General features: G+C 37.0%; 1 protein-coding gene across 10 annotated transcripts in view; it reads left to right on the top strand.

Moving 5' to 3' along the window:
- ablim1b (actin binding LIM protein 1b) overlaps window positions 1-22432 on the top strand; it is a 93827-nt gene that overhangs the window by 45075 nt on the left and 26320 nt on the right. For all 10 annotated transcript variants that reach the window (XM_081393536.1, XM_081393530.1, XM_081393535.1 and 7 more), the window contains exons 3-6: window positions 13927-14110; window positions 15041-15150; window positions 19921-20047; window positions 20231-20324. In XM_081393536.1, coding sequence (XP_081249662.1) covers window positions 13927-14110; window positions 15041-15150; window positions 19921-20047; window positions 20231-20324 — 515 coding nt within the window. The remainder of the gene's footprint in view (window positions 1-13926; window positions 14111-15040; window positions 15151-19920; window positions 20048-20230; window positions 20325-22432) is intronic.

Below are 22432 nucleotides of genomic sequence, written 5' to 3'. Positions count from 1 at the left end.
GGAAGACAGCACTCGGTGTACCAATGAAAAACGGTAAATTTCTGCATTATTAATGTGCAGCACTTCAATATGTGTTACTACTATGTTGATAGATAACTGTCTTCAGCTGTTTGAATGTCATTGCCATGGCAACCATAATATCAGGTGTCTGTGTCTGGCTGTAAAAACATTGTATGAGGGGTCTTGACAGTAATTGTCAGTGCATCTATAAGCTCCTGCAGCTTCGAAAAGCCCTCTGAAGCTGAGGTCTCTCCAGGTTTTCTTCTTTAATCTCACCTGAGCAATTCACTCAACCTGTAGTGCCGCATTAGTCACTAATCACAGACGGCGCATTAGTCTCCTAAAACAAGGTCTGTGTCCGAAATCGCCCCCTATACCCTTAAATAGGGCACTATTTGAAGGGACAGTCATTTGTGGTGTCTGAAACCATAGTGGGCATCATCGAGTGCACTCATTCAATCCCATAATGCACCGTAATAACGAGTGTAAAACTGATGTACACTCAACAGCTAGAGAATACCCATAATACAATGTGACAGTCGTGCTGAATGAATTCACTCATTTTCATTCACTCTTTCTAGTAGACTATATTAATGGCGTAATGTAGGAAATAGTGAATGAGGGTATAGTGGGCAATTTCGAACACAGCTGAGGTCTTTCTTTCTTTCTTTCTTTTTCAATTACTCTAAATTAGCTTTTAAGGATAATTTAGCTTTTATTTTAAGAACAAATCAGTGATTTAGACAGAATAATCTCTCAGTCTTTTACATTCTCTCGAGTACTTTGTGAGTTCAGCGCCGCAGTGAAATATGATGGGCATATGAGAAGAGACTTACATCATTGCTATAGCAACCAAAGCAGAGACATTGGATATTGGTGACCCTGTCTGAACAAACAGATCAGATTTCCTCACTTGCAAAATGACAGTGCAGACACTAAGTCCTAGAGATTGGATTTTTTATTTTTTTTTATCTGATTTGTATGCATTTGCAAGTATATGAAACATCACAGAATTAATTTAAAAGCACAGATGGAATAAAAAAGGAGCCCAGTGTTAGTTCACATCGACATCTGTCACATGGTATTTCACTTGTATGGTATTATTTGAAGTACAATGGGAGGTCTAAAATCTGTGATTGAAAATATGGGATTCAGAATCTCATTTAAACCTAATTTTGTAGATAGAAAAGTTTAGCATTTTGGACTTGGATAAATGTTAACAAAGACACTTGTGTAAAATGAATAAGTGTAAAATGCACTATTTTTAGGTCACTAATCAAATAATCAAATTTGTGATAACGATCAGGTGACTCTTTGCTTGTGCGGTCAGATGTTCTTGCTTTTAAACTCAAGATTCTCAAATCATGCTGGAGAACACGATCATCCGATTTTTATTCAATGTTAATATTAGTTAATGCACTGTGAGCTAACATGAACAAAGGTTAATAAATGCTGAAAAATATATTTCTCATTAGTCTTTACTAGCAATGTAGTTCTTAAAAACAGAAGAGGGCAGCACGAGGGCTCAGGTTAAGCAGGCCAGTGACTTGTTGTCCACTTACAAGGAATCCATAATCTAATGGATCTCCTGTCTGTCTATTGAATCAGCTCCATTCTTAGAAAGCAAGATTCAGATGGTTGCATAAAGTTATTTTCTCTGTGGATACCTGGCAGGAGTGCGTCTGCTGGGGTGACCTGCCAAAACCTGAACTCTGACAAGAGAAGATGCAGTGGCTTTACTGCTCGGTTGTAAGCTAATGAGCCTTGCTTTGCTCTATTAGTTTCATTTGTTCACTCTAAGCAGGCTCACTTAAACCATTACAGTGAGCATGTGCAGTCAACATATACTGCTCCGCTCCCCCCGTTTCTCTACGGTGATCACTTAATATTCCTGTCCATGTCTCGCACCGTCTTTCTGCACATTCTCCCTCCCTCTCCTTCTCTCGCTCTGTGTGTGAATGCTGTGTCAGTCAGAGAGCCTGTGTGTGCTATTTCAGGCATAGTCTCCAGGAGCTGTTAAAGCGCTGCAATGCTGGAAATAGCTCTGCTGATCCCCATTGGGAGGATAAGACGGCAGAGGAGGGGTCCACACACACCTCTTTAGAGACCGCCAGTCTGTCTGTGAACATGTGTGCTTGTGTGTGTGCCAGTCACTCCGCAGCTGTGGGTTTGCATTAATGAGGAGTGGCAGACGCCCCTCAGGGGTCAAGGGTTACGTGCCTAAACATGTCATTTCAGGATGTCATTCTCACAGCCGAGAAGATGATGTCACTGGCTGACCTCAACGCAACAGATTTGATTTGTGCATTTGAGCATTTTATTTATATGCTTTGATGAAGTCACTGCTGTTTTTATTGCTCTCGGTTTTTGAGTTTTTCTCAGTGAGAACCAGATCATGTGAAATTGTTCCTATTGAATTGGAGGAAAGTGAATCACTAATTCCGTGGATGCAGTTAAAGAAATGTTCTGGAGTAGGCAGAATTTAAAGTCTAATGCTAACAAAAAATTTTAGATTCATCAATAAAAGTCTAAGTCTGACTAAGAGTGATAATACAAATATCACACTATTTCAAATAGTATTTTTTTCTATTGTATTTGTAGTATTTAAAGAATAAGATGCTATTTTTTTTTGTTATTTTTTATTTTTTTAAGAATGCTAACTACATTAGCGTTTACACCAGAGGACAATATCATTCTGCTTATTCTAAGCGCTTGCTACAGTTTGACATTGCCGCTTCAGTTCTTAAAAGCAAGATGGATTCTGATTGGCTGTCAGTGTTTTTATCATTAATCTGCTGGGGGGGGAAATAGTTTTGAAAGTGATTCCAATGATAACGCTTCTCTGTGCTCAGTGTGCTTAATTCAGTTATTAGTCTGAATAGGCCTTTACGTCATCGTTTACATTTTTGGGGTTGGTAAGATTTTTTATTGTCTCATGATCATCAAGGCTGCATTTGTTTGATTACAAATACTGTTGAACTAGCCTGGGTTTCCCCATGCTGCCTTGCGCGCAGCACGATTTTATTCACGCTGCTAAGCAGCCTGGACACCATGGACCAGATTTTCCCCTCAAAAAGGGAACCAATCACAGAACGGGGAGGGAGCAGCAAGACGATGACGACGTCTATGCGACACACCAAAGCACTTTGTTTATATCTATGGATCCAACATGGCATCAGACGCGAAGTTACCTTTCGATGCAGCCTTACATAGTGTTCTAAGTAACGCAAGTTTATTTCGTCTTCTTCCTCGTCGAATTTCTGTCACTCTACATACGTCATCTGGTATAATTGAAACGATTAGCTATGAGCTACGTACAGGCGCATTTGATAGACATTCGTAGCGCCCAATAAACAGCTCTGGGCATTCGTAAACCACGCCTCAAATACGAGAAAATGAACATGTGGTTCCCAGACCACGTCTCAATGAGACGAGGTCTGACGTTAGCCAGGCTACTACTGAACAGTAATATTGTGAAATATTATTACAAATTAATTTATTCCTGTGATGGCAAAACTAAATGTTCAGCACAGCGTTCAGTCACATGAACCTTTAGAAATCGTTCTATAGACTATAGAAATATTTTTGTCTTTTTACTGAAAGAATATGCACTAAATAAAAAAAATGAGCTTAACATTTTAGTTTCAGACACTATAGTAAAATCTTCCCATAGACTTCCACTGTAAGTGCATAGCTGTCAACAGGTTTTATTGAATTTAAATGAATTTAAGGTTTGAGTTCATTTAAATAACATTTTTTTAATAATAAGTTGAGCTTAACTTGTGTTCAATTTGTATTATAGCTTTAAGAGTTTAACAGAGTATGTTTTAGCAACAGGAAGAGCAAGGTTCAGGTCAAGGTTCAGGTGCATATTTAGAATATTTAGGTGTATCTGTGTGTGGTAAGTGCTAATGAGATTCTTTGTTTAGACAAAGGTGGAGCCAGAGAAGTTCAGGCAGTCCTTACTAAAATAGTGTGGAGAGGATTTTTCTGGCACCTGTCACTGTCAGAGACACACATTACCAACCACCCAAACTCATACGCACAAATACTCCTTCCGCTCCTTCTCCTATTTACCAAACAGTTGTCATGTAAAACAACCTCTCTAGTTTATGCAACCATACACACACACACACACACACACACACACTCGGCCATATCTCCCACCTGATCTTTCTCTGTCAGTCTCTAAAGTGGACACTCATAAAAGCCATTATAACTCATAACACAGTACGCCATCATGAAAGCAACAAATAATTTGCAGCTCTCTCTAAACCCAGCATTAAGTCAGCAAGTTGCCTCGGATACAAAACACACAAAGTATTATGCTGTGACGTGTGCCTGAAACTAGTCCTGTATTGTCAGACCGAACCCTGTAATACTGTGGCTTCACGCATGCAGCTGGGACAGGGACCAACCATCAGTCCAACCAGAGGTCATCCTAGAAATTCTTTTAGAAAATAGGCTGTTCTGTTTGAAAATGAGTGATTTAGCATAAGTTTCATTCCCAGAGTCGATTTATTTTGTTGGGGTTTTTTTGCAAAATTATGAGCTATGTGTTTTATCTGGCTATCAAATGTCTGAAATCTTGTTACATTAACATTGCAGAGATATTTCAAGATTCAAGTTGCTTTATTGGCATTGTAAAAAGGATCATCGCAGGGTGGTCTTGAGATCATCATAGGGGAGGCTAAACCTCCCAATTTTATAAAAAGTTGACATTTTTCTAGCTGTCATGAATTTTTCATACTGTCCGGTGCACTTTATTAAATTTGCTGTGCACTGCCATGCAAACTATATGAGTCACCCTTACAGTACCTCATGGGAAATTGATCTGAAACATATGTGTTTAAGGGTTTAAATTATTTCAGCACACAGTACCACCTGCATTCCTTGCTGAGGTCAGACTCAGAATTCTAGTCCCAGGCGAATCATACATTAGTGTTATGTAGACTCAGCGGTCATTTTAACGATCTCTGCAGTTTATTTTGCAGCTTTGCTCAATGTACATACACGGCTCAACACAAGAGGCATGAATGATGTCCTGCCATTAGGATCCGCTCACTCTGTCAATACAGAAAGTCACGCCATGTCTCCAATTAGGACGGCTCAGCAATATGAGTGAATAAATGAGTGCAACTTATCGATGTTTATGATCTCCATATGGCTCAGTGGAGTTTGTTAAAGGGATAGTTCATCAAAAATGAACACTTTGTCATCATTTACTCCAAACCCATATGAAATTTTGTTAAAAATAAATAAATAAAAAAGAACTCTTTGTTTCTCCATGCAATTACACAGAATGTGGAGTGGAGCTTCAAAAAACTGCAAAGGCACCAAAAACATAATAAAACTGGTATGATCTTCATAAGCCATTAGTATTCATACAAAATTTGTGTGAGTAGGGTAAACGTACCTATTAAGCTCACCAAAATCTACATTGAGACATTTTTAGTGCACAAGATATTGGTTTTAGTACAAGAAGTTATTTTAAAATAAAATATTAATCTCTCACACTATAATATTTCATTTTATTTTAAATGACAAAAGTATTTCAATTAAGATGTACATCATTAAATATAAAAAGTCTGGCTGTGCTTAATGGGTACGTTTTGTACCCTTTAAGCACACCCCTGTTCCCAATAAGCTCACAACAAGTTTTATTAAAAATTCTTGTTTACTTTAAACAACCTTTTTAAGGAATAATTGAAAAAAGTTTTATTTGAAGGTACAGAGTCAATCACAAAAAAACAGAACACTAAAATCAAGCAACAAGGCATTCAATTTGATCAGGTAGCCTATCCTATTCATAGTGAAGTGTCATTCAAACTCATTGCAACATCTAGACTAGTCCACGTTCAGCTATGTAACCCATATTGAAAAATCAAATAACAAAACAAACCAATGTGCTCCTTAAAGGGATACTCCACTTTTTTTGGAAATAAGCTCATTTTACAACTCCCCCAGAGTTAAACAGTTGAGTTTTACCGTTTTCGAATCCATTCAGCCGATCTCCGGGTCTGGCGGTACCACTTTTAGCATAGCTTAGCATAATGAATTGAACCGGACAAGACCATTAGCATCTCTCTCAAAAAAATGACCAAAGAGTTTCGATATTTTTCCTATTTAAAACTCGACTCTTCTGTAGTTACATCGTGTAATAAGACCGACGGAAAATGTAAAGTTTCAATTTTCTAGGCTGATATGGCTAGGAACTATACTCTCAAAATCGCACCTTTTCATTTTCCGTCCGTCTTAGTACACGATGTAACTCTTTGGTCATTTTTTTGAGAGAGATGCTAATGGTCTTGTCCAGTTCAATTCATTATGTTAAGCTATGCTAAAAGTGGTACCGCCAGACCCGGAGATCGACTGAATGGATTCGAAAACGGTAAAACTCAACTGTTTAACTCTGGGGGAGTTGTACAATGAGCTTATTTCCAAAAAAGTGGAGTATCCCTTTAACTCTCTGGGTCAGAGCTTTCCTGTCTACTCCAAACTTCTTGGACAGATACGACAGGTTTCTGATGGCTCCTTCTTTGTATAGATGACATGCCTCTTTCATCTTTGGGCATACACTATAGTTTCGTCTAGCTTTTGTCATCTTAAGACTGTAAAAATAAGTTTATTATTCATTTTTTTGAAGATTAACATAGTGACAACCATCAGTTAATATTTAAATTCTGATTATTAAGTATTTACATAGACGTTTAATGTGGGTGAGCTTAAAGGGAGCACACACTGTGCTTAATTGGAGCAAAAACATTTTTTAATTAATAAATATTAAATTAAAATTTAAAGGAAAATATTTAGCTAAATTAATAATCTAGGTAATGTATTAAGTTTATACCAATTTTAATATGAACAACTATTATAGACAATATCTATGAAATTATGCTTTTTCTAGTTGATGTCACACTGAAGCTGTGTGATTGTCATAGTAGTGCACCCTTTAAGCTCACCTAACAATAATATGAATTCTTTAAAAATTACAGCAGTTTAAAACCACAGACTATCAATAAAATGTAAAATTATAATATTATGGATTTAAAAGTACAAGCCATTAATTCCTGTGAAGTAATATATTAATGTAGCACACAATCTTATACAGCTAGTAAGCTAGCTATGTTCGTAGCATCTGGGCTATGTTGCTAAAACTATCTTTTAGATCTAACTGTAATTATTTCCCACATCCAGGTTCCAGGTTATAATATTCAAAAGTCTAAACATTAATCTCTTAATTTTGCAATAAGAAGATGTACTTCTTCAAAATAAAGGCTTAAACATATAAAAAAATGCACATCTGAGGGGCTCCTCTTCTGGTGAAAGTTTTCAGACAGCTTTGAAAATAGCCGCCAGACAGTGTGAACACATGGACACACATATCTCAGTGTGCAATGGTCTGATTGGTTTAAAATTACAGGAGGTATATAGTAACAAACACATCAATTGGTTAATATATCAAATAGGATAATACATTGCTGTTTCTTTTTATAATCTGAGCTCCAAGATGGTAGTGTGCTTAATGGGTACTTGAGCTTAATAGGTACGTTTACCCTAAACCTATTTTTATTCAGTGATAATTAACCTCTGCAAACAGATTATTAAAGTCAGCATGAAACAGAAGTTGCGATTATCTCTTTTTTTCTATTGTGGCATATACTGTATATCATAGTAAATCAGTGTGGAAAAAATGTAGGGCGGGAGTTGAGAATTGATTAGATAATTGGATCATTGTGGTTTGCTATTGGTGTAACCTCATGTGAGTGACAGGTTGTCCTGCTCTCGCACCAGTAATCACATCATTAGAGAAGAGAAGAGATGTTGCTGCAGGAGGCAGTGGAATTAAAAAAAATATAATAATAATGATGTGCACAAATAAATCATTTATAATAAATACTGCAAATTTTATTTAAAAAAAATCTGGACTGGATCTGTCCAATTTATAAATAAATATTTCAGAACCGGATCAACCTAGAAAAGATACTTACAAATCATGCATTGTTACTTGTTTAATGAATGCAGTTTTTGTCTGAAATATTCTTTTAACTCTCTTCCTCATATTCAGTATTCTGGTAATGAGGCTGGACAGGCCTGGTGTACAATATGATAACCTTTCTTTTTCATAACAATGTCGGTAGTTTCACATTCAGACTCATGCCAAGTGGCCTTTCATGCTGCCAGGGTTCTTGTTTGGGAATCATTTTATCTGCTCCACTGGCTGATCTCAGACAGAGGGATTAAGTGCGTAAAAATTAAGTATAAAACTACATCATAGTAAAAAAGATGAGAAAAGACTCAACAGAGAAAGTGATGACTGTGTTTCCCTATACATCCCACTGCTGCTATATTTCAGGGAGAGACGTCTCTCTCTGTGCAGGAGAAACTTGAAGTCTCAAACAAAGTGTAGAGGAAACCCATACTGAAAGGCCGCTATCCACTAAAGTGCAGGGAGAAAGCAGCATGCTGGGAAACTCATTAAAATATAGATGAAGTCTGTGAAAGCTTGTTTGATGTCTGCATATACTGTATGGGAAACCCGGGGCTTTCTGCGCTTCTGCAGTCTGCACACATTGCAACTTGGCTCTTGTTGTCGAATTATCTGGACTGGTATGAAGTAGAATTTGAACTGAAAAAAAGTAACATTTGAACTGAATCAAATGTCCCTGCTCCTCTGAAATCTTTTCATTAGTTAATGAATAGTTATTGTTTTTTCGGTTTCCATTCATACGGAGGTAGTAAGACAGAGTGTGTGGATGGAGGAGTTGGCTCAGTGATTGAGAGTGTGGATGGATGTTTGTGATGAAGAAGGATCTGACAGAAATTCAAAAGCGTCATTACACTTGCGTCATTGTTCATCACTTGCACACCCTCACACACACAGTCGAATTCCCAGTCTCACTCCAGCCCCTGTAATTACTCCTAGCAAATGTAGCCAAGATGTACTCGCTGGATTAAATCCAATACGTTGTGAACACTAACAGGTGATTTTCTTTCTTTTTTTCTTTTCAAAATCAGGTTGAGGTTAGGGTGTAGGGTAAGCTTAGGGGATAGTATTAGTTGTAGCATTGTGTTGGCAATCAGGACTGTAATTGACATCAATAATGAAATGTTTTGAATCAGCCGCGGGGCGGAGTTTGCACTCAACTGGTTTGGGGGGGAATCACACGTCCAAGTGTATTGGATTTAATCCAATATGTCATTGCATTACAGGCTGCAGTGAGGACAGTCATGATGAAGCAGATATACAAGCCATTTCACTGGTACTAGTTTTGACCAGTAGGTTGTGCTGTGAGCCAGCTGCTCAGATGCCCTAGTGCCCTTTTACTTTTTCAATTAAATATTTTCTTAACAAAGTTGTGTTATTCCATCTTTAGACCATGCTGCAACTATGAAAAAACAACAGCAATCTATTATAATCTAGTCAAAATTGTTACAGTTCCATTGAGACTTTGTTTTCTGTTTTCACGTCTCTCTGCCTGAGTTAGTTCATTAATTTGTCACCATGGTTACTCATTTGATTAGTCATTGGTTTCAGCTGTTGGCTATTAGTTCTCTTTGTTTTCTCCCAGTATAAATCTATCTGTGTTTAAAAGTATACTTTGTTTTTTCACAGTCCAACGCACAGCCTTCTTTTGACTTACACAGGCGTTCGACGCATGCGCACTTTTGAGCAATCGCTCGCCACGAGTTAAGTCAAGTCAAGTCAAGTTTATTTATATAGCGCTTTTCACAACACAGGTTGTATCAAAGCAGCTTCACAGTAATAAATTAGAACAATACATCAATGTTTGTTTCTAGTGGAACGTCTACGTTTGGTAATGCTGATCAATAGTATCGTTGATTGATTAATTAAATTAAATATCCCCAAATATCCCCAACTGAGCAAGCCAAAGGCAACAGTGGCAAGGAACCGAAAAACTCCATCAGGTGACCTAATGGAGAAAAAAAAACCTTGGGAGAACCCGGGTTTACAACCCATGCAAATATTTTTGTATTCTTTCATACTAGAGTTGTACAAATGAGGGTACTTTCTAACCTCTTCGCACAATCTCTCGTCCATGTAGGCCTCCATTGTCACCGTAGCTTGCATGCGTTCCGGTCTGTTCTGTTCATGCAGTTTTTCTTTGACTACCTTGTGAATCGACGCGCCCAGGGCACAACTGCCAAAGGCCAAGTGGCCTTTCATGCTGCCAGGGTTCTTGTTTGGGAATCATTTTATCTGCTCCACTGGCTGATCTCACAGAGGGATTAAGTGCATAAAAATGAAGTATAAAACTACATCACAGTAAAAAAGATGAGAAAAGACTCAACAGAGAAAGTGATGACTGTGTTTCCCTATACATCCCACTGCTGCTATATTATAGGCAGAGACGTCTCTCTGAAAAACTAGAAGAAGTCTCAAACAAAGTGTAGAGGAAACCCATGCTTAAAGGCCGCTATCCACTAAAGTGCAGGGAGAAAGCCGCATGCTGGGAAACTCATTAAAATATAGATGAAGTCTGTGAAAGCTTGTTTGATGTCTGCATATACTGTATGGGAAACCCGGGGCTTTCTGCGCTTCTGCAGTCTGCACACATTGCAACTTGGCTTTGTTTCTGAAGCTCTTTTTGTCGAATTATCTGGACTGACATGAAGTAGAATCTGAACTGAAAAAAGTCACTAATTACTAAACTAATTACTAATTACTAGGGCTGTAACGATACGCGATATGAAATCGAAATCGCGACACTCGGATCCACGATCCTGTTTCGCGGTGTGAGAAGGCAAAATCGCGACACACCCCTTCCAACTCTCAGAGTAACGGCCGTTTCACACATACTCCGTTTGCAGTGCGTATGCGGTGCATATTTTTTCCGTAGCCTACCCATGTTAACCGGTCAGAGCTTTCAGACTGCACGCGGTTGCCGTCCGTCGATCCGTTCCAGTTGCCGTGCGTATACAGCAGTGCAGCGATCGTTTCCGCAACGAGTATTTCTTTTGTGCTGCACGCGCTGAATTAAAGTGACAGCGCATGGTTCGTGGTCAAAATGAACACAGATTGACAATAAATGCGATTAATTAAATAAAATGTAGTAATCTCACTATAAATGTATTTAATTAAATACTACGTTTTTCACTTTAAGACTGGGGAAAAGCAAGAAAAAACACAATTTACCTCAATTTGTAAGGTTTGATTGGTGGTTTGCAGCACAGGCAGTAAGCCTCAGTTACCTCAGTGTGAAACAGTAGCCATTTAATTTAGCCTACTACTTTGTAAATGTAAGAGAACTTGATTGAAGGAGAATTTTCAACATGCTCGAATCATCACCACAATGGAGTTTAGTTCTGTTTGCTTTTCAACAGTATTTTGTTACAAAGAAAACAGAAGTGTTATAGCTTTAGCTATTTATTTATTTTATATATGGCTATTTATATTGTTAATAATTTGCATAGTTAATCTTGTTCTTTGGTGTTCAGTTTATAAAGGTTTTACAAATGTTATTTAATAAAAAATATTGTTTTAATAAAAATCATTCCCCCCCCCCCCCCAAAAAAAAAATCGTGATACGAACCGAATCGTGGGTCAAAAATCGTGATACGAACCGAATCGTGGGTTTGGTGTATCGTTACAGCCCTACTAATTACTGCTAATTACTAATTAAAACTGCAAAAAAATTAAATGCGCATGTGCGACCTGCGCATACAAAGTATGCTCGTTTACAAAAATCCGGCGGTGAGCGTGCAGTACTCTACGCTGACCCTCGCGTATACGCGCAAAAAGTGTAGTATACTTTGCTCTTTAGTCTTATGCTGTCGGTTGTCATTAATGCTAACACTGAGTTTGGTTAGGTGTGTCTTCCATTAATAAAGTATTTTAATGTTGATCTTCTTCATTGTGCTCTTTCACACACCACGTTTAGCAAAGCATGACAAAAATAATCGAATAATCAGCTTTTTTCTAGAATTTTACTGTTCTAGGTTTGGTGTGGTCTTAAGATCCAAGCGAACTAAAAAAAATTAAGAACGTTTTGCTAATGTTCTCATTAAGTTATAAAAACAAATTGTACCATTTAAAAAAACTGAAACGTTTCAGAAAATGTTTTTGAGAAACTTTTGAGAAAACCTTTGTTCAGAACTTTGCTAGAATCTTAGCTAAAGTTTTGAGGACGTCCCCTGTTTGATGGGATAGGACAACACAACTTGAAAATATATGATTGCAGACGGCCCAGGATAGTGGCAGTTGTTGTGTCCCTGTGGTCTGTAGTTACAAGATGTGCGTTGATCAACATTAATGGGTGTGACATTTTCTAAACTGGCATCCTGGCATTCTGTACCCTGTCAGTGAAGGTTACCCAAATGCCAGACACAGTTTGGGCACTGGCTCTCTCTCTCTACTGCTAATCACTACTGTCGCCACTGCCACCTGCTTTTCCCATTTGCCTGTCTGAATGGACCTAATCTTCCCAAACCAGAAGACAGATTCAGTGAAGCAAAAGATATGTTCTATAACAAATGTGGAGATGGGAGTATAAATAACATTTTCGAAAAAATGTTTAAACAAAATGACAATTTTAAGTCAGTTTATTCATTTGGCAAAGACGGGAATGAATCTACTGAGCTATGTTATCAGTCATGCTGTATTTGTCTAGAGATTTATACATATATACTATTATGTGTTCAATAGTTTTTTATTCCTGCAGATGATATTTCTAGTTCTAAATGTCACGCATTCATAACGTTCATGAAACTGGGAGGTATAATGATTCAGAAGGTTGCTCTCATTCGCTTTAATGAAAAGATAATAGTTAACTAAATCATAAAAATATCAATTAAAATAATGAAAGAATTTTAAATCAAAATAAATCACTTTTTTTTTTACCTGCAAGTCATCATCTGACATCAGAGAACTGTGAACAGGCGAATGTGTTAAATTATTAAGTAATATCAAGGGGTACTTTAAATAAATATTTTAGCACACTTGTGTCAAACACATTAAGCAGTGGTGTGTGAATGTGGTTTGCATCATATGTTTCTTCTCCTTTTGCCCATCATTTCCATATGTACACTGCATAAAATGGTGAAAAATTGTGGCCCTTATAGTTTTACAGGTCGGAATGTTGGAGGATAGACAGAGAAAAACAGATAGAGAGAGAAAGAAGGACGGTGAGGAAGTGAGAGAAAAGGGGGCTTGTTGAGAAGGGTGTATCGTGTGACGCTAAACAAGCTGTTAAATATCAGTCCCGCCTGCCAAGGAGCTTTCAGACAGATCTGGCATGTGTGACGCTTGCCAAGATGACACAGACCTAACACACCTATTCATGCAGACCTATATAAAGTGTCTGAACTTGTGCCAGAGTCTTGAAATCATCTTGAAAGCTCAGGAAATCTTCAGCGAACCAAACTCTCTCTTTATACGACACACTGGCCAAGATAAGCATAAGCCCCCTGACCTTGTGTTTGCTGGAAGCCAAGATGTCTAAATCTCTGTGCAAAAGAGACGCACTAGTGTAACACAACTACTGGGTTGTGTTTCAACACTCAATGAGAGCCAAACTAAGTGTCATTTATTTTGAATGTCTGTTTCAACAGTGTTTGACTCAAGAAAGTATGTGATTTTGGATGCAGCCAATCTCAGACACATTGGTGTATGACCAGTACCACGGTGAAGTACCGCGAGAGCGATTTGAAAACATACAGTGCTTTCTAATCGCTCTGGCGATATTTTGATGTCACACACCGTTTGGTCTGCGCTAACACGCTTTTTGCTTTTTAAACCGTCCGGAAGAATGAAATAACTAATAATAAACATAATGAGGGCTATTGTTTCATTCATTGATGACCTGTACATCTGTTAACATCTCAAAAAATGTGTTGTTGTGTTTTATGACCCTTTAAACGATATATTCTAATTTCCGATTTCTCTGTTTTTGTATTTACATTCAGTGTGCGGTTGTGACCTGGCCCAAGGTGGTTTCTTCATGAAGAACGGGGAGTATCTATGCACACTGGACTACCAGAGGCTTCATGGCACTCGCTGTAATGGCTGTGGAGACTTTGTTGAAGGAGAGGTGGTCACTGCTCTCGGGAAGACCTACCACCCCACATGTTTTGTTTGCACTGTTTGCAAGTAAGAGTTACCTGAAAGCAGGCTCGTTTCAGGCCCTATGTTAAAAGATGTATCATTTATATTTGTGTGTGATGGTAATGACTTTACCATCACACAAAAAAGTTTGTTACATTACAAATGTGTTTACTATAGAAGCTTGTTTCCGCCACAGAATAAAAAATAAAAAAGGTAATTGCGACTTTTTATTTCAGAATTGCGTGATATAAAGTCGCAATTGAGAGTTAAGTCAGAATTGCGTGATATAAAGTCGCAATTGTGTGTTATAAAGTCAGAATTGTGAGATAGAAACTCCCAATTGCGAGAAATAAACTCGTAATTCTGACTTTTTTTCTCAGAATTGCATGTTTATATCTCGCATTTCTGACTTTATTATGCAATTGGGAGATATAAAGTCAGAATTGCATGATAAAAAGTCGCAATTGCGTGTTACAAAGTCAGAATTGTGAGAAATAAACAATTCTGAATAAGATGTCAGAATTGCTAGATATAAACTAAGTTTATTTCTCGCAATTGTGAGTTTTTATCTTGCAATTGCGAGTTTATATCTCGCAGATCTGACTTTATAACACGCAATTGTGAGTTTATATCTCGCAGTTCTGACTTTATAACACGCAATTGTGAGTTTATATCTCGCAGTTCTGACTTTATAACACGCAATTGCAACTTTATATCACGCAATTCTCAGAATTGCGAGATATAAAGTCAGAATTGCGTGATTAAAAAGTCGCAATTGTGAGATAAAAAGTCGCAATTATCTTTAAAAATGTTTATTCTGTGGCGGAAACAAGCTTCCATAGTTTATTGTTACTTTTGATCAATTGAATGATTCGTTGCTGAATAAAATTAATTTCTTTGAAAAAAAAAAAACTTTTGAATGGAATGGAATGTGTGTACCTAAATGTCATCTTCTCATCTATCTTCTGTTGCCAGACGGCCGTTTCCCGCTGGTGATCGAGTCACGTTTAATGGAAAAGACTGTCTCTGCCAGCACTGCGTCCAGCCAGTGTCTCCAACTCCCAAAGACATCAGCACATCTAGCAGTGAGTTTGCTCTCTCACACACGTGTGTTTGTGCTTAATGGTTATGATTTAGTGTCCTACTCAGATTGCAGCTTGCCACAATCATCCCCCATTTATAGATGTGTTAGATTGTGTAGTGTATGCATGTGTTGACAGGTCTTATACCCCTCAGGATTCAAGGTCATAGCTATCTGGAAGCTTGCTGTCTCTCCATCCCACCAGAAGCTAAATGCCTTGGGTTTTTCTGCATCTCAATCCACTATTTTGTAGTTTGGAAACTACAAGCATTTTGGAAAAACTGAAGTCAAAATTCGGTTACACTTTATTTTAAGGTGTCATTGTTACAGTGTAATTATACATTTAAGTACTGAGTAATATTAATTAACAACATGCACTTTCTATAGGGTTAGGGTAGGATTAGGATTTGGTTAAGGGTTAGTTGTATGCAATTATGCATAATTTACTGTTATTACTATGGTAAGTACATGTAACATGTAACAAGGACACTGTAAAATAAAGTTACAAAGACTATTACAAAGAAAAAAAAAGTAGGGTGGGGTCTTGGTTCAATCTATCGGTTGTTGATTGGATGGAGGCAGATCTAAAGGTGAACTTTCAGTCCATTGTAAGAAAGGGGCGGGGTTTATGATGATGAAATGAGAGAAGTCTGTTTTTTAGTTATGACATTTTGATTAAAACAATGGTGTCAAAACAATTTTTGGATGAATTTTTCACAATCAGTTCTAGTATAAAAATTATAGGGTAATTTATCAAATCGGGTACATTTCCATTTCATGCTGAGTTTATCGAAACATGATGTATTTTCCAATGAATTCATTGGAAATAAAAGTAGGATACATAGTTATTCTACAATTTTAACATTACAATTTTAAGATTTGATGCTTCAAATGCCATAAAAAAACAGAATACATTAAAAACTGCATTGCAACGGCTTGGCAACAAGCATAAACAACCTGGCAACTTAGTAGAAACGTTCTATAGACCTTATGCGCCGTTTTGCATTCTTTAATCCATAAGATCTTAGCTTCATTCTGTGAAAATATAAACAGGAAGAAAGAACACTTTGAGCAAAGTGTTGAAACGGGGCGGAGCTACAAGTTCTGTAATCCACTCAAAATACATTGGAAACCACATAGCAACACCCTAATAGCCACCACAAATATATGTGCTCTACATTATCAACCACATAGGAATGCCCTGGCAACCATCCACAGCGCACTAGCACTATGATGGCTTTTACACAGGCAAATATTTATTCTGAAATAGCGTTTCAATAAGATTCCCTGCTTCTTTTCAGACTCGTCTAGGGTTACTTGAGTTGACAGGTGACCCATTCCTGTGCTGTCAACCAGGGAAAAGCTGATCTCCTTATATATGTTTCTCTCTTTGATTTCTCTCTCTCTTTTATCTCACTTAGAGGAAGTTCTTCATCCTCTTCCGGTAGATTAGGGGTCCTCTTGGTGTAATTTAAGCTCCGGGGCCCCCGGAGTGAAGCAGACAATCACAGAGAATGAGGCAGGCTCAGAGCCAATGAAAAGCTCAGAGCGCTGCTGTGCCTCCTGGTTGACCCATTCTCTCTCACTCGCATTCTCTGACCTTCCGCATCCTGACACATTCTAGACTGATGGATACTGACAGATTTGACAGAATGTGCCGATTTCCTGAGGCTCGGGGTTTCCTTATTATAGTAAATGTCTTTAGTAGTCATTAGATTCAAATTGTCATAATGCAGGGAATCATTGTTATGTTACCATAACAATCAGGTGATGGACGATTACAAAGCAATTTAGCAATGAATAGCTGCTGTGTTGCAGAGGAGCGAATTGATGTAATTGTAAGCATTGCATCATGGGATTGGGTTGATTGAGAAAACATTTTGTAGACTCTTTTGCTTCGCTGGCCAAAAGGGGACAGGGTGCCTTTCAGAAGTGAGATGTAATACTTCTATTCAAGGACACATTTGATCAAAAGTGACATAAAGACATGTTTTAAGATTTATGTTTTAAAAAAATATATCCACATAAATATTAAGCAGCACAACTGTTTTCAACATTGATAATAATAACAAATGTAAATCAGCATATTAGAAAAATCTGGATCATGTGACACTAAAGACTGGAGTAATGGTTGCTGAAAATTCAGCTTTGCCATCATGGGAATATTTTCAGAAAATTACAGTTTTTTTAGTTAATTTTATTTGTTGTATTATTTTACAATATTGCTGATATTATTGTATTTTTAATTTTGATCAAATAAATGCAGCCTTGGTAAGCATAAGAGACTTTCAAAAACATATACATATATATATATATAATATGGTCGGTAAGAGTTTATGTATACACATGTATATATATATATACAGTATACATGTTAAATTTATGTTAAATTATTAGTGTTTTTGAAGAACAACTGTAAGCATGCATGATGCACCAATCTGGTATTTTTAAATATTAATCAGATAATAGTCATAATCATGCATTTTATTTGTTTTATTCACATGCTTATGATCTTCCCATGTGTCAGTGCACTTCCTCTTTCTTTCACTCTTTCTCAGTTATCTTTCTGTTCCACCCCTGTATGTACACGCATCTGTACACACACATAAGAAGACTGCTGAATATCTCTTTGTGTCATGCTCGGCTGATTATTTGTCATTCACGAGCCCCAGGAAATGATTTAAGGCTGATGAAAGTCTTTAGCCAGGATAAGTGTTTTGTTTTTTGGAAGGCGCTGTTTGTTCGAGCAACAGTAGTGCTGATTTGGCAAACCCCACAAAGCTTTTACCACATGACACTTCTAAAAACCTGCACTGAGAGTTTGATAAACCTCATGACAGGTGGATTGAACACAGGTCTCTTTGAAACTTTCTCTTCACACATATTCTTGCACACACACACTCTCTCTGTAGCACACAGTGCAAGTAGAGGCCGAGAAGGCTTAAATGATGCATTAGAGCACTAGATGCAGTGCATTATATACTCTCCTCACTGTCAATGGTTGCCATTGTGCCTGGAGCAACATCAGCAGCGTCTGGGAGCTCCCCACCCCTCCACATCCACCCCTGCTTTTTTTAAAAACCTTTTGGGATTTCAGCCAAGGAACATAAATAGAAGATGACATCCCTGAGCTATTTTTATCCCTCAACCTTTTACACAAGTTACACATGTATTAACTAAATTCCCTCACATGTGGAAGGAGGATGGAAAAAATTTCCTTGTTGTACCTTATTCTATGAGTCATGCAATAAATGATGATTCACTATTGATGACTGCATGAATTTTATGGATATTCTTTGCTTGAAATCACTTCTAAAAGCCTGAATAGTCAGAGCTGGAGGTTGTAAATCAACAGGCCTTAAACTAAGGGAGAGTTTTTTGTTTAACACTGACATCTAGTGGAGAGAATTGTTTGCGGACCAAACAATATATGCATGCCATTGCATTTGCATCTAAATATTCCTGCTTATCTACTGTGTAATGTGTATCATTGTTGTTATTAATTAAAACAAAAAAACTCGATTTTGATCATTTAATTTTTGCTGAAATAAAATATGAATATTAGATGAAAAACTTAAACTTAAAAAAAAACAATGAAAATTAGAAATGTTACCTTAGCAAGTAACTGTAATAAATACAGTAAGGGTAAGTTGTTGAATTGAGAAAAGTAGTAAAATTAAATAAAAGCTAAAATAAAGCTACACTTTAAAAAAAAATTAAAATGTTTTTTTTTTTTTTTTTTTTTTGAATCCTTACATATTTTAATTAAATAATTGAATAATGCTTACATATCTTTTACATGAGGATTATTCAATTCAATTTAATGGAATTTTACTATTAATTGAAATGTGTAAAAAAAAATATTTTATTTTTATTTAAGCATAAAACATTTTTTGAGTGTTTCTTTTGAGAATTTTAGAATAAAAATCACAAAATGCACATAACAAATTACTAAAATGTAAACTAAAGTAAAAATTAAATAAATAGTAAAATGAAAACTGAAAAATACATAAATAAAAGCTAATTCAAAATAATAAAATGTACTTTAGTCACCATCAAATCAAATTTGAGCATTCTTATTTTAATGGAATATTGTAGTATTTATTTTAAATGATTTAGCCTTGCAAATCATTATTTTATTAAAATTAATTTGCCCTTGTAATCTTTAATGAAAATAACTTCCCCTCCCTCTTCCAAGCAACAACTTCTCTTCTCTTCTCTTCTCTTCTCTTCTCTTCTCTTCTCTTCTCTTCTCTTCTCTTCTCTTCTCTTCTCTTCTCTTCTCTTCTCTTCTCTTCTCTTCTCTTCTCTTCTCTGATGACATGACAATAGCAAACCACAATAATCCAACAATCCAATCAATTCTCGATGGACAAAATAAAAGTCCCATAATAATAATAAAGTCCCATCATCCTTCATTTTTAGTTTGAGAAGCTATTTTACTCAGATATATTACATCACAATAGGAAAGAAAAGACTATTGCGACATTTTTTTCATGTCGAATTTTAGTACTATATAAATTATATTAAAAGAACACTATGTAAAGCAGTACATCAAATATCTAATGCTGCTTGTGACTAGCAATTTCGAGTTAATTACTGATAAACTACAGTAAATCCTATTTTAATTTGTTTAATTTTTTTATTTATTTAAAATAAAATAAAAAGCATCTAGCTTTCTCATCTAGATGCCATGGGGTCTATCAGTGTCATTTTCAGGCTGCTATTCAGTACGTGTGTGTGATCAGGTGGATCTGTGTGTGTTCTCTTGCAGACTGTGCGGGATGTGGCAGGGATATAAAGAATGGCCAGGCTCTCCTGGCCTTGGACAGACAGTGGCACCTCGGCTGCTTCAAGTGCAAGTCCTGTGGGAAAGTGCTGAGCGGGGAGTACATCAGCAAGTGAGCTATGCCTTCATTATTTTTTATCTTTCGCCATCTCGTGCCTCTATAATTCCCCCTCTCTGATCTGTCCTCTTTTCTAATAGCATTCAATTTTTATCCTGGTTTCATTGAGGTGAAATAGAATACAGTAAAAGCATAAATCTCTCTTGTCTCTCTTCCTGCCCCACCCTCTCTCTTAAGGGATGGTTCTCCGTACTGCGAGAAAGACTACCAGATCCATTTTGGCGTGCAGTGTGAGGCCTGTCATCAGTTTATCACAGGGAAAGTTCTGGAGGTGAGTTTGGAGTATGCGTATATTGAATTATAAATTATAAGGCATTACACACGTCCAATTTCATAATAGTGTATTGTGTATAAAGCAATAGAAATTTTGATTATAAATCTTTAAAAATCTTTAAAAATGATATATTTTTATATATTATTAAAAAAAATTACCTATACATTTTTGAATGATTTGTTGACTGTTTAGAGCCAGTAGAACATTTTCATTAGATGCAGTTCTTTCATCGCTCTGGAGACTTAAAGTAGATCTCATTTATGATTTAAATATTAAATCATAGATTTTTCTCATTCAATCGGGGAGAAAGACACTACCGTTCAATTTTTTTCTCTCTCTTATGCTCACTAGAGCTGTATTTATTTGATCAAAAATACAGTAAAAACAGTAATATTGTGAAATATTTTCACAATTTAAAATAATTGCTGTCTATTTGAATATAATTTCAAATGAAATGTATTCCTTTGATGGAAAGCTGACATTTCAGCATCATTACTTCAGTCTTTAGTGTCACATGATCCCTCAGAAAATATTATAATATGCTGATTTGGTGCTCAATAAACATTTATTATCATCAATGTTTAAAACAGTTGTGCTGCTTAGTATGCTTGTTAGAGTATAGAACTATAAAATGAATGTGGATAGTTTAGATCAGATAATTTGGCTTCGGAAGAATTTGATAAGAAACTTTTGAGTTCATATTGAACTCTTGTTTGCAGACTTTGGTATCTTGGGAAATCTAAGTAGTTTTTTCTGAAAATCTAGAGAGAAATCGGGAGAAAAATCAGAAAACCAGAAGACTCAATTCGCTCTCAATGTAATCCTCTTGCTGTGTAAAAGAAACGTTTGAGATATTAATGAGATCAACGATGACCTCTTGTGGATTTTTTTTTCTTCTTCTGTTCAGTGTTTTATAGTTATGTCAGTATGTGTCAGTGTTTCAGAATCTTACACATCCGTTCCCACTAAACATCTGGATCCCCTAAGAGTGGAGTCGTTAGTCTGACCCATGTCCATACACACACATCTCAACAATCACGAACACAGCTGAACTTACATCACTGCGCCATTCATCAAACATTTTAGAACTGACACAAACCCACGGGGAATAGAGCAAAGCAGCGCTATTGGGTGGATTCCAAGACCCCGCCCTGCTATTGTACGCGGGACGGCCCCTTTGAGGCCGGGCCCCTCTGATAGGGTGGGATTGGAGTGAGATAGAGAGGGGTGGGCTGGGGGGGGGAATTTAGGAAAATTCTCCAGAAAAGTCAAAGGGGAAACGTAAGGCACTGAAGGGGATTATAGGAATACTCTTGTAAGTGACAAAAGTGATTTTAACTGCAAGGTCGCAGGGCTGGGGTGCCACACGAGCAGCCTGCCAGAGGTAAACTTCCTAAACTCTTTCAGTAGAGACGGTTAGATATTTTCTAATTTTTAAAAGCACTTGACAGACATGTTTAGAGTTATGTCATGATGTGTGTTCTGCTCAGTTTAAGGAGCTACATGTAATATAAGCGTGTTAATGGTGTTTATCAACAGAGTGTATACATACTTCAGATCCTTTTTCTTTGCTCACGGTCAAGCTTTGTCATCCTGATTATACTGACCTGTCAACAGTCTATTAGTTACCGGTTCTCATCTGTGCTCTATCACACACAGTCTGTTTGCACTTACACACTTAAGTAGACTAGTTGTATTTATGGGGATCTGTGCAGCCACAGATGGTGGAAAGGAAGTGCACTGGAATCTTATGCATGTGTGACCTTAGGAGATCAAAACCAGCTCACCATCTATAAAAATCCAGGCAGATATGTGTAGAATCTCAGTGTAATGTTAAAAGCAACAGATGCCGCTGGTCTGCAGATGGCATCGCGTTTGTGCCAAGGAGGCCATTCAGATTTAATGAGGGACGAATAGCGCTTATAAACATTGCTGTGGAACGCTGTTATTTTAGCTTTGGTTATGGCTAGAATCGAGACTTTGCAGTCAGCAGTTTGTTTTCTGTACTATTAAACATTTGTGTTGGGAACAGACACTCACAAATGCTATTAGATTACTCTGGGCTGTCAGCTTCTATATGTCAACCGTGGATAAGTTATTTAACT

Source organism: Scardinius erythrophthalmus (genome assembly GCF_964197995.2).
Source record: "Scardinius erythrophthalmus genome assembly, chromosome: 18".
In the NCBI taxonomy this organism is placed as follows: Eukaryota; Metazoa; Chordata; class Actinopteri; order Cypriniformes; family Leuciscidae; genus Scardinius; species Scardinius erythrophthalmus.
Note: the sequence above shows the minus strand (reverse complement) of the source record. Positions and strands in the feature narration are given on the sequence as shown.